Source organism: Nannospalax galili, unplaced genomic scaffold (genome assembly GCF_000622305.1).
Source record: "Nannospalax galili isolate Female #2095 unplaced genomic scaffold, S.galili_v1.0 scaffold443, whole genome shotgun sequence".
In the NCBI taxonomy this organism is placed as follows: Eukaryota; Metazoa; Chordata; class Mammalia; order Rodentia; family Spalacidae; genus Nannospalax; species Nannospalax galili.
In genome coordinates, this window is record NW_008352479.1 from 2,085,142 (window position 1) to 2,098,076 (window position 12,935).

Consider the following 12,935-nt stretch of genomic DNA (forward strand, 5'->3'; position numbering starts at 1 on the left):
TACTTTTTGGGCATGAAAAGCTGGTTCGTCTAAACTTCCAGTTCTCTCTTTTGATTTTATATTGGAGTGGCCGGATTGCTTTTGTCTTCAGGAGTTCCCACAGAGGCCCAATTCAGGTGAGGGTCAGATGTTTTCAGGCTTTCTCCTAAGGTCTGGATTCCTCCAGGAATGGTTTTGGCCTCAGGAATCTGGGGGTTGGACTGGACTGGGAGCCTGGCCCAGGAAACATGCTGGTCTAGGGCAGCTGGTGGCTGTGCCACCGAGAGATGCAAAGGCAGATGGGGCAAGAAGAGGCCCCAAGGCCTCCTGGGGACTGTACTGAGGAGCTGGTCTGGATGCAAAAGATCAGGAAGAGGAAAGGTCAGCCCCTGAGTCCCAGAAAGAGGCTGGCAGGTGGTGAAGGCCCAGGGAAGCAGAGGGAGGTGAGGGCGGGGCCAGGCCCAGAAGCAGTGCTCCTGGGGCCCAGAGAAGGCACTATGTTGGTCTGGATGAAAAGGATCAGGGAGCAGTATTGGCTCCCCAGGTGTCTGGGGCCCCAAGACAAGGAATCGGGCAGGGCCCAAACTCAGAGGAGAGAACAGTGGTGGAGATAGGAGGGTGAATGAGGCTGGGGGAGTCACGGCGTGGAGGGCGCAATGGACTTACCCTGGAGAGAGGCCTGCAGGTAGGAGAGAGGCCTGAGGTGGGTCCTGCAGGCCCAGGGAAGCAGAAGGAGGTGAGGGCGGGGCCAGACCCAGAAGCAGTGCTCCTGGGGCCCGGAGAAGTCACTACATTGGATGAAAAGGATCTGGAAGCTTTATTGGTTCCCCAGGTGTCTGGGGCCCCAAGATAAGGAATGGAGCAGGGCCCAAACTCGGAGGAGAGAACAGTGGTGGAGATAGGAGGGTGAATGAGGCTGGGGGAGTCAAGCAGAGGGCACAATGGACTTACCCCGGAGACAGGCCTGCAGGTAGGAGAGAGGCCTGCAGCAGGTCCTGCAGGCCCAGGGAAGCAGAACTCAAAAAATTATTTTTATCTTATGTGTATGAGTGTTTTGTTTGCATGGCAAGTGCACCTATACGTACAATCCCTGTGGAGGTCAGAAGAAAGCATCAGATCCCATGGAACTGAAGTTATGGATGGTTGTTGGCCATCAACTGGTTGCTGAGTGTCAAACCCAGGTCCTCTGTAAGAACAGTCAGTGCTCTTAACCATTGAACCATCTCTCTAGCCCTCTACCTTTTTTGAAAAAAAATAAAAGATTGAACGTTGATTTTTAAGAAAGATTTCTCAGTCAACTGTGGTGGCACACGCCTTAATCCCAACATTTAGGAGGCAAAGGAGGAAAATTTTGTGAGTTTGAGGCCAGCTTGGTCTATATAGTGAAACTCTGTCTCAATCAATCAATTAATAAAAAAGAAAGATTTCAGGGCCGGAGAGATGGTTAATAGTGCATACTGCTCTTCCAGAGGATGTGAGTTCTATTTCTAGCATGCACGTCAGACTGCTCACAGCAGCCTGTAACTCAAGCACTGCATGCCCATTCACAAACTCACACAGACATATATGCATGCACACAGTGAAGAAAACAATTATAAAATAAAAAAGAGGGAGCTGGAGAGATGGCTCAGTGGTTGGGAGCACTGGCTGCTCTTACAGAGGACCTGGTTTCAAAGCCCAGCACACACATGGCAGCTAACAACTGTCTATAACTCAAGTTCCAGAGAATCCAACTCTTCTGACCTCCACAGGCACTGCACAACATACGTGCACTTACATACATGCAGGCAATACACTCATACACACAAAATAAAAATAATTAAATATAAATATATACATGAAAGCTTTCCTTACAAGAAGGTGTTATCTGATTATTTTAATTTTTCCTTTTCATATTTAATCTTCTAACATAAGGATGGAGATAGAACTCAAAGATCTGTCAACAGAAGAATGAGCAAAACTGGCAGACTCATGCTGTGAAGTTCTGTTAATTTTCTGAAAAGAACATTCCTATCAGGAGCTCTGAGGTGACCCCTGAGATACAATGGATACAAGCCAACAAGCATTGGGGTACAAAAGGTCAGAGCTGCCTTATCCCAGGAAGGAAAAGTGTCACAGCCCCTACAGAGGTCTGAGTCAACAACACAGATTCCAAAGTGGAGCCTAGCTGCCTACCTTTTCTACCTAAAGAGTCAGATCTCAAACTACATTAAACTGCATTGACTCCATTTTGATTAAGCTTCCCCATTTTGTGAGCTGACTAGAACTTATGCAAGGGCTATGGGTTAAGCAAGCTCAGGCATGTTAGGCAAGCTCAAATGTGTTAAGACCTTATAAAGAATAAACAGGATCCTCTGGCTCTAAAGATTACAACCAGCACATTCCAATGCCCTGAAGACAGCCCCTACCAATAAGAATTTCCCCCATACTCAGGATAAGGGGCCAGAGAGTTCCCCAGTAAAAGCCCCGACCTGCTATTGTTCGGGGCCAGCCTCCATTCTTTGGCTTCTGGAGTCTGTGCCCAACTGGTTGTTCGTCAACTGGAATGTTTTATAATAAAATTTTCTAAATTTCAAATTGTACTGGGTGGTCTCCAATCATTCCTGAACCCCAAACCCCAACACTACCTATTTGTTCTGGATCCAGGGCTGGCTGGTTGGCAGTGTCATTGCTCCTCCCCACAGTTCCTGGGCAACAGAGATACAGCAAGAAGGGCACCCCATGTGGCTTGGAGCCACCTCCATATAGGGTTTCATACACACAGGCTCCATAGGCCACTGTTACCAAGAACTTCCTCAGAGACATGAGTCCACACTGCATGCCAGGAGGCCCGAAGCAATGCTTTCCCATTAAATATTACTATTCTCCCACCCCACACTTATCATACTAAGCAGGACCATTTTTACCTAGGCAGTCCTGCTAGGGAATGCATGGCAGGCTGATTTGTCAGGTTCCTGAGACTCAGGCTGGTAGATTCTGAGCTAGATTTCTGGTTCTGAGTCAGAAGAGGAGATACCTCTGTTCACACCTGCTCCAGCTACCTCCTGCCACCATGCCTCCCTGCCAAGACGGACTGTAATTCCCCTGGAACCATAAGCTCAAATAAACTCTTCCTATTATAAGTTGTTTTAGTCAGTATGTCATTACAGCAACAGAAAAGTAACTAATACAGTAATTGGTACCAGAGAGTGGGCTGTTGACTGTGAAGAGCCTGACCATGTGGGGTTTTGGAAGAATGTGGAAGACTTTGGAAGCTTGGGCTAGAAAAGCAGTTGATTGCTATAAGCAGAGTTTAAAAGGCCATTCTAGTACACACCAGGAAGAAAGTAGTGCTGAGAACAATGTAGTTCCAGAGGAAAATGAGGACTTAAAAAGCAATGGGCTATTTTGGCAAAGAGTCTGGCTGTAATCTGCCCAGAGGCAAAAAGCCTGCCTGAGGCTAAGGTGAAAAACAATGGGATAATTTCTCTGGTAGAATAAATTTCAAGACAGCCTAACATAGAGATGGTGGCATGGCTATTAATGGTGAGTATTATACAGATCTACAGTGAAAAAGAGCAAATGGAGCAGAAAGAAATACAGAACAACCAGTTTGGACTGAAAAAGTGCACTAAGAAGGTAAATGTTGGAGCCCAGACATGTGCTGGAGAGGATCCCTTTGATAAGGAGATTAAAGTGATTCAGGAGGGGCCTAGAGATTTTCATTTAAATGATGGAGAGAGTGCCTCCAGAACAAGACTACACCCAGTTACACCTCCAACTTGTGAAAGGAAAATGCTGCAGGGGCCACTGAAGAGAAAAGTTTCTAAAATGGATAAGGCAGGCTGGAGTCCATCCCAAACCTGCAGTCAAACTTGGCAGTGTCATTCACCTGGTGCTGGCTTTAGAGGCATGAAAGATGCAAGAGTGAAGGGTCATCAGTTCTTCCTCCCCGGTTTCAGAGAGCCACTGGTGCCAGGCAGCATGCAACATAAAGAAGCATAGATGTGTAAAGAAGGTCCTCACAGGCCATTGCATGAAGCTGTGAAGGTGAAGCCTGGTTGGCAATGGAGATCCCAAGAAGATATTCGTGATGCCAGAGCTGTGAGGCATCTGCCAAGAAGACCTGCATACAGGGAGTGGTACCAGCCCAAGAGAGAGATGTGTGTTACAAGCAGCAAAGCTGGAGAGGCTGAGCCATCTAAGCCCTTTGGAAGTAAAGCCCCAGAAGTCAGACATGGAGCTGCTGGATTTGGTGTTTGCCCTGCTGGTTTTCGGTATTGTTTTTGGTCTGGTATTTCCTCATTATGCCTCCATTCCTCCCTTTTGAAATGGTACCATGTATCTGGTTCCACTGTATGTTGGGAGTATGCAATTTGTCTTTTGATTTTATAGGGACTTACAGTTAAGATATTTCCTTGAGTCGCAGAATAGACTTTGGACTGTGAACTTTTGGAAAGTATTGAGACTGGTAATGACTATGGGGACTTTTAAGGTTGGACTAAATCTATTTTGTATTTTATATGGTCATAAGCCTATGGGAACCAGGGGGTGGAATGTGGTGGTTTGAATGAAAATGTCCCCCATAGGCTCCAAGTATTTAGACATTTTGTCCCCAGTTAGTGCTGCTGTTTTGGAAGGTCTTAGAAGGTGTGGTTATCCTGGAGGAAGCACATCACTGGGGGTGGGCTTAGAGAGTTCTTAAGCCTTGCTATATCTCCAGTCACTCTCTTGCTTCCTGTGCTGCTTGATGATGTGAGAACTTAACTTCTGTTGCTTCTGCTCCAGCCACCTCCTGCCACCATGCCTCCCCGCCATGACGGACTGTAATTCCCCTGGAACTGTAAGCTCAAATAAACTCTTCCTTCTATAAGTTGCTTTGGTCAATGTTTCTATCACAGCAACAGAAAATTGACTAATACAACATCTTAGTCACACACAGATGTAGATAACAGGGAGAGAAGTAGTCAAGAGATTGAGATAGAAAATGGGAATGTGCATTTGTAGAGAGAAAAGGAGACAGACAGGTAGAGACAGACAAAGGGAGAAAAGAAGACAGGCAGGCAGGCAGACAGACAGAGACAGGCAGACAGATAAGACAGAGACAAGCAAAGAGAGAAAAGGAAAGAGGCCAACAGACGGACACATCTGCTTATGTTTCTAATGGAAAATAAAAACAAGTGCTCTGAAAGAAAGTTTATATTCAGTAAGAAAAATGGGGGACAAGGTAGAAGGGAAAGACATGGAAGCCATATTTCTCTGAATTGCTTCTCTCTCTCTCTCTCTCTCTCTCTCTCTCTCTCTCTCTCTCTCCCTCTCTCCCCTCTCTCCCTCTCTCTTTCACTCCCTCCCCCCTCTCCTTCATTTTTTTTGGTTTTTTGTTTTGAGTCAGGGTCTCACTATGTGGCCCTAGCTGGCCTGTAACTCTCTATATAGACCAGGCTGGCCTTCAACTCACAGAGATCTGCCGGCCTCTGCCTCCTGAGTGCTGGGATTAAAGGTGTACAGCACCACACTTGCCCCATTTAAATTAATTTTTTAATTTGCACACACGTGTGTTGCCACAGCTCATAAGTGGATTTCAGATGACAGCTTTCAAGAGTCAGTTCCTGGTTCTCTCCTTCCACATGTGGGTTCTGGGAATTGAACTCAGGTTGTCAGGCTTGGTAACAAGCATCTTTACCCACTGAGCCAACACACTGGCCCTCAAGTTGCTCTTTTCTTGGACATGTCAACCAAGTTGAGGGGGGGTATATGCACATATATGCAGGTATGCATGCCCATGTACACACATAGAGGACATCAGGTATCCTGCTCTATCACTTTCTACCCCTATTCCTTTGAGGCAGAGTCTCTACTGAAGAAGCCTGTGGCCACTGGGGGTAGCCACAGGACCTGAATAGATTACCATGGAACTGATAATTTACCAGGGGACTCAGCAGGTCCCGTGGTTGCCCCCAGCGGCCAATCAAGTTGAATTGCAAGTAGATCTCTCAAGGATGAAATTGCTAAAACTCCCGTAAGCTCTGCTCAGTGGCCTTTGTGGTTACACTGTCTTATGCCTTTTCTTGGCCCTCTAGCAGTCCTGACTCTTGTTTGTGGGCCTGTATTGCTTCAAATCATTATGCGAGCCGTACACCAAACTCTTGCTTTAGTGTTGGCCTGTGCTTTTTTGAGAGACTAGAAAAACAGAAAGGGGGAGGTGAAGGGACTGTGAAATAGTGTTCCTATGGCTTTAACAATATGCTTGGTGAATTCAGCCAAACTTTGAGCATGTATGTTTGGAGAACCCTATGTCTTATGAGAAAGTTTATACAAGAATGCTTGCTAAGGATACGGTATGTCCAGAATGCCAGTGCTCCCCTAGTTTATCAGGAGACATGCTGATCTCCCAAGAAGGCATACCATGGACATAATGTTGCTGTGTTCATCTTACTTTACTGAATTGTTATATTCTAGCCATGTTATTATTAGTCAGTGCTCTGTAAACATATGACTGTGGTCCTCAAAACTATGAAAATAAAAGCAGAGCTACTGATACAATCAGCACTCGGGAACATGAAAGCCCTGGGTCCCCTGATAAATAATCAGTTCCGTAGTAATCCATTCAGGTCCCGTGGCTGCCCCGAGTAGTCACCAAGTCCCAGCAGCCCTGTCTCTGCCCTCCCAGCACTGGGGTGATACGCACACATGGCCACACTTGGCTTTTATGTAGGTGTTAGGGATCCAAACTTAGGTCCTCATACTTGTGCAGTTAAGTTCTCTTACTTACTGAGCCATCCTCCCATCCCCCAAGTTAACACTTCAGTGTTTTATGACAAACTGAAGGTAGGGATGTAGCTCAGTTGGTAGAATGCTTGCCCGGCACGCACAAGCCCTGGGTTCAGTCCTCAAAACCACATCGTATGATGGTGCACTCCTATAATCTTAGCACTTGGGAGGTGGAAGCAGGAGGATCAGAAGTTCAAGGTCATCTTCAAGTACACTGGGAGTTCAAGACCAATCTGGGATATCATTAAACCCAGTCTCAAATAAATAAATAAATAAATAAATAAATAAATAAATAAATAATAAATAAATAATAGTTGATAGATGATAGGTAGATGGATGATGATAGATAGATAGATAGAGAGTGTAAGAGAATTTTAAGCACACTTACTAATTACACTGTGCATCTCTACATTAAAATGATTCGGGTACAAAGAGAATTGAAAAAATTAAAGTTGTGTTTGGAAATCATCATGCTCATAATACTAGTTTTACTGTTCTACTAAACACAAACTATAGAACAAGTAATTATATTAATGTCATTAGGAAACAAGATTTTCAGTTTAAATGAAACAAAATGCTGATGTGAAACTGTGGGGTTAGAAATGCTGTCATGAGCAAATGGTGTATTTTCAAATAGCTATTTCTTGGCTCCATCTATCAAAAAGACATACAGCGGGGTGGGGGCTGGAGAGGTGGTTCAGTGGTTAAGACCACCGGCTACTCTTACAGAGGACATGGGTTCCGTTCCCAGCACCCACATGGTAGCTAACAACCATCTGTAACTCCAGTTCCAGGGGACCTGAAGCCCTTTTCTAATTTTCACAAGCACTGCATGACAGAGGTGTACTTAGACACACACATATGTGTGTGTGTGTGTGTGTATATATATATATATACATATATATACATATATATGCAGGCAATACATTTATACACATAAGATAAACTTTTCCAAAGACATATAGACACTAGCCAAGCCAAGCACAATGAGAGAAACTCCTTAGTGAGATGGAGGATTCCAGATCAAAGCAAAAAACATACAAGTCTGAAAGTATTGTCACATCACACAGCAAGAAACAAAGACCATCGAAGTTAAGACAAGAAGACCCAGGAGACAACTTGTACGGCCTTCTGAAAAAGAATAATGTTCTGCCATGCACACATCAAGTCAGGAAGTCAGCAAGTTCATACCAACACTCCAAGAAAGAAGCTGGAGGATACTAAGAAAACTCATTATTCTACAAACCAGTAAATAAATGAATAAAGCATGTTCCCTGCCTTTGTTCCCTAAAATGCACTTTGGTATAACCAGAGAGCTCCTAAGACTTCTTTTCCATCAAGGAATCCAAGCACGGAAGATAAAATGACAGTCAGTTACCAACATAAACTAATCACACTAAAACATCTAGGCAAACATCACCGATGGCTGCTAAAGACTTTGGGTGAAAAGCTGATGCAGAAATTCACGCTCAGCAGATTGTACCAGAAGTGCAGAAACCACTATGGCTCCACCCATTCCCCCAGGAGTTTGTTTTCCCCAAAGAATCCAAACTGGGAAATCTGTAATGACAAATTATATGGAGTCAGGTCTTTTTTTTTTTTTTCCTGTTTGCTGTTTGCTAGGTTCAATCAGTCAAAGCCAGATGGAGTCTACAGAACTCTGAGTTGTTTCCGCCAACAGGGAGTAAAGAGACCAGAGCCTGAGACAGAAGTTTAGTTAGCTCCTGATTCAAACAATCTATGAAAATCTTATATGAGACAATGAAGAAACTGTGAGCTCTGGTGGGATATTATGAACTTACTGGGCCAACAAGATGGTTCAACAGGTCAAGGCCCTTGCCACCAAACCTGACAACTTGAGTTGACCCCCAGAATCCACATGGAGGAAGGAAAGAACTGGCTCTCACAAGTTGCCTCTGACCTCTACATATGTGCTGTGGCACGCAATCTCACACACAGGTCTAAATATATACACAAATAAATGTAAACTAGGTTTCTACTGCTTAATGACATGGTGAATACTTTTAAAAGAGACTTAGAAAGTAATTGAGCAATGCTATAATGTCAGAGTTCTGGGGTGTTTGGGTTTTTTTTTTCTTGGGGGTGGGTAGGGAGCAAAGGGTGGCTTTTGCAGTCATGGTGTGCCTCTGTAAGAACTGTCCTGAGTTGGGTCTGCAGGTTTCCCCTACCTACTTGGCTATATTGTCATCAACAGACACCTTTTAGATCCTGCTCCTGCCCTGCTTAGATTGTCTAAGTTCTGAGAACAGCCACCTTCTGATGGTACCCTCATGTCAAGGGATAAAATGGAGTTTGAAACCAGCGTGATTTCTTGACAAAATTTTAGAATGGAACCACATTTTTCAACAATCCAAAAATAACTTCTATGGTTTGCTGAATTTAAAAAGATGGCAATCATGAAAAAAAGAAAACTGTAATTTACTACAGGATTGCTAAGTGCTTGGCTAAGAATTTGAAAGGTAGAAAAGTGAATGAAAGAGAGAAAAGGCCTTTAACCACAGGCTTAATAAAGTTTTAAGCCAAAATATTTTTTGCCATATGCAGCATAGGTGGCAGGGTGTGCCATTATAATGACTTTCACTGGCCTTGTACCTATTTCCAACATATATAAAACCACAGTGCTAGATATAAACTACATGTGAAAAAGACTGAAAAATGAGAGCAACCCAGCTATTTTACTTAAAAGTTTATACTAAGAAAATAAGAGGCAGGGATATGGCTCAGTGGGTCAAGCGCTTGCATGAGGACTCAAGTTCAGATTCCCAAGACACATATAAAAGCCCAGCTGTTTTCAGGGAAATGGAGGGCAGTCAGATCCTGGGAGCTTCCTAGCCAGTTAGCTGGCCTAGCCAAAACTGCGAACTCTGGGTTCATTAAGAAACACCATTTAAAAAATAAATAAATTGGGCCAGGTATGGTGGCTCATGGCTTTGATTTCAACATTTGGGAGGTAGAAGCAAGGCAGATCTCTGAGTTCAAGGCCAACCTGGTCTATATATTGAATTCTAAGCAACCAGAGCTACATAGTGGACACTATCTCAAAAAATAAAAAATTAATTAACTAATTAAAGTGGAGAACAATAAATAAGACTAAACAAAATTGACCTGTGGTCTCCTGTCATATGACTTTTCCCGAGGAGATGCCAACAATTGTCCACTCATCCCAAATCATGCATCTACAACAGACCAAAGAATAAATCCAAAGTCCAACTGGTCAAAGCAATGAGTTCACTGGGGTTACTCAAGGAGCATGTGTGAGGGGTTACTCACAGGAGCATGGATAACTCAAAGACAGCTGCATCATCAAAAAGCCCATTCGACCTGAGAAGACTCAGGAAAAATTCAGTCCTGAAGCTCTCTGCATATTGTGCAGACTGCTCAAAAGGTCAGAGAGTCTCCTCGCTGCCACAGTCCTTTACACTTACATTAACCTTGGGGAAGAAGGAGCTATGTGCAGCTGCTAAGTTTCAAAGACTAACTGAGACTTGAGGGTTGTGACTTTCTCCATCTTAATCAACTAACACAGACGAAATTCCTGCACGATACCTCCACATGTGTATGCGCAAACACAAAGGACACCTGTACATACAGGCATACACCACACACAACAAAAGATTAAAGTATCATTCTATCCCTTCACTGTTCACTCATTTATTTCTTTAAGAGACCTGGAATCATAATTATACAGTGTAAAACAATCTAAAATCGTTTTAAGTAATGCATTTTATTTTTCTGCCTTTGTTAAATGCTGTATTTGAAGCTTAGCCAATGTGTGACTCTGCTGACAATGAAAAAATAACCCTATCACTCTTGGCCTCTCTTCCCACAACTGACACACTAAAACTACTCAAGGATTACATTTTCTATATGGTGACAATAACATCTAATAATTTGGAAAACTGAATAGCAAATTCAGACACGCAGATTGTTGAAAATACTTTTTCTGAGCCACAAACATCTGGGCAATGTTAACACTGACATGAAGGTAAGGTTTGTTTCACTCTGTGTTGGGACTTCCACCTATGGCACTAGGAGTGATGGTGACACTCCATCACTCCTAGTGCCATGGAGTTAATGTGACAGAATGTAGTAAATGTGACAGAATGTAGTATCACCTGGGGATGGGCCTCTGGGAAGACCAACCGTTGTGGATGGCACCATTCCCTGGCTGGGATCCTGGACTGTACGGATCAAGATGGGAACTGAGCAGTTGCCTCTGTTCTTTGCCCTGTTTCTGGTCTACGATTCAACATGATCAGCTGCCTCAAAATCCTGCTGCCTTGACTCCCCACCATGATAGGCTGTGTCCTTGAACTCAGAGCCAAAATTAACCCTCCCTTCCTTAAGTTGCTTTTGTCAACTATTTATTTATTTATATTTATTTTTATGTGTAGGAGTGTTTTTGGCCTACATGCATGTAAGTGCATCCATGTCATGCAAAGCCCACAGAAGCCAGAAGAGACTGATGAATCTTCTGGAACTGGAGCTACGGATGGGTGTTAGATGCCATGTAGGTGTTGGGAATCAAACCCAGGTCCTCTGGAAGAGCAGTCAGTGATCTTAGCTGCTGAGCCATCTCTCCAGCCTCCTGTCAAGAGTGTTTTACCATAGCAACAAAATTCGAAACTAAGACACTGCAAATCTAGGTTAATGCTATGAAATTTTTAATTTAAATATAAAAAAACAAAATTCAACATATTGCACTTAATGTAGATCCACAGTCAATGTGTATTTAATAGTTTTATTCTAATCTCCCAAGCAGCTTCATATCTACTGAGTTGACAACACTCTGATTTGAGGGCTAGGGTATTGCTCAGAGGCAGAGGACTTGCCTACTATGTGAGAGGACCTGGTTCCCTATCCAGTACAGAACGAGTGAGTGACTGGAGGAATGAATGAATGACTGGTTGTAAATGTGCCTCCCTACTGCCCCGGGTATAAAGAACACTATGTGGTACAGCCTCTTTGAGAAGAGTTCCAGCAGCACAGTAAAGCTGGGAATGCCACACAGTGGGGAATTTCTCTGACTTTGACTCATTGCTTTATAAACTCCTGCACAATCATGGTCTTATTTTACAATTATCACCACCTTACAGGACATAAGTATTTCAGGCAGGGCTTTAAACCATTAGTTTCAAATAACTCACCAGACAGAGCATGCATTGGTGGACTCTGATGCAGCACGGTTGTGGGAGGCCTGAGAGTCTGTATTCCCAACACACCCCACAGTGATGGAGACAGTAGTGGCCCACATGCTCTCTAGGAGGGTCAAGAGGTGACACTTGGAGAAAGACTAGTACAGAGACCCATTTGCAGACATGGTATGCTGTGTAAGAATATGAAACTTGGAAACTACTAAGATAAAGGACTATCATAGGCTATAGGAGACTAAGTTAAAACAGAAAGAACACTCTAGAGGTGACATGGTTTATGGAGCATCAGATATAGAAAGAAAAGAAAGTGGGTCAAAGGAAGCAGAGAAAGTAGAGGGGCCCTGCCCTGTGAAAAGCAAAGTGCCTGGGAAAGAAAGAGATGGAGGCAACATAAGAAACAACCTGGGGAGGCCTCATACTTTCTAATTTCCCCTTATTGAAAGGAGACTCTTGGGTCTGGAGAGAGAGCTCAGCGGTCAAGAACACTGACTGTTCTTGCAGAAGACCCTGGTTCAAATACAAGGACCCACATGGCAGCTAACAACCGTCTGTAACTCCACTTCCAGGGGATCTGACAGCCTCTTCTATCCTCAACGGGCATTGCACGACACAGATGTACTTACCTACATGCAGGCAATACACGCATACACATAAAATAAAAATAATAAATAAAATATTTTTTAAAAAGAAAGGGGACACTTGCTGGATGCTTATTTTAATCACTGATTCTTCTAAAATCTTAGGGTGAATGTTCTATAGTACATACAGTGGTTTGTTAAAGGTCAAAACGGCTTGTTGGAATGAAAAATAAGCCCCACACAGATGACAATTCATGTCCATGAAATTTCAGGAGAATCACAGTTTTTAAAGCAGAGTCTTTTTTAAGAACACTGACTGTTCTTGCAGAAGACAGGGGCTCAAATCCCAGCACCCACATGGCAGCTAACAAGTGTCCGTAACTCTAGTACCAGGGGATCCAAAAGCCTCTTCTGTCCTCCACAGGCATTGCACAACACAGGTGCACTTACCTAC

The 12,935-nt window shown here is 43.7% G+C and overlaps 1 protein-coding gene across 1 annotated transcript in view; it reads right to left on the reverse strand.

Moving 5' to 3' along the window:
• The window catches only part of Ulk4 (unc-51 like kinase 4), a 480,002-nt gene that overhangs the window by 349,694 nt on the left and 117,373 nt on the right, over nt 1–12,935 (reverse strand). The window contains exons 22-23 of the mRNA XM_008849437.3: nt 11,525–11,562; nt 6,471–6,507 (exon numbers count right to left, since the gene is read on the reverse strand). Of these exons, the coding sequence (XP_008847659.1) occupies nt 6,471–6,507; nt 11,525–11,562 (75 nt within the window). The remainder of the gene's footprint in view (nt 1–6,470; nt 6,508–11,524; nt 11,563–12,935) is intronic.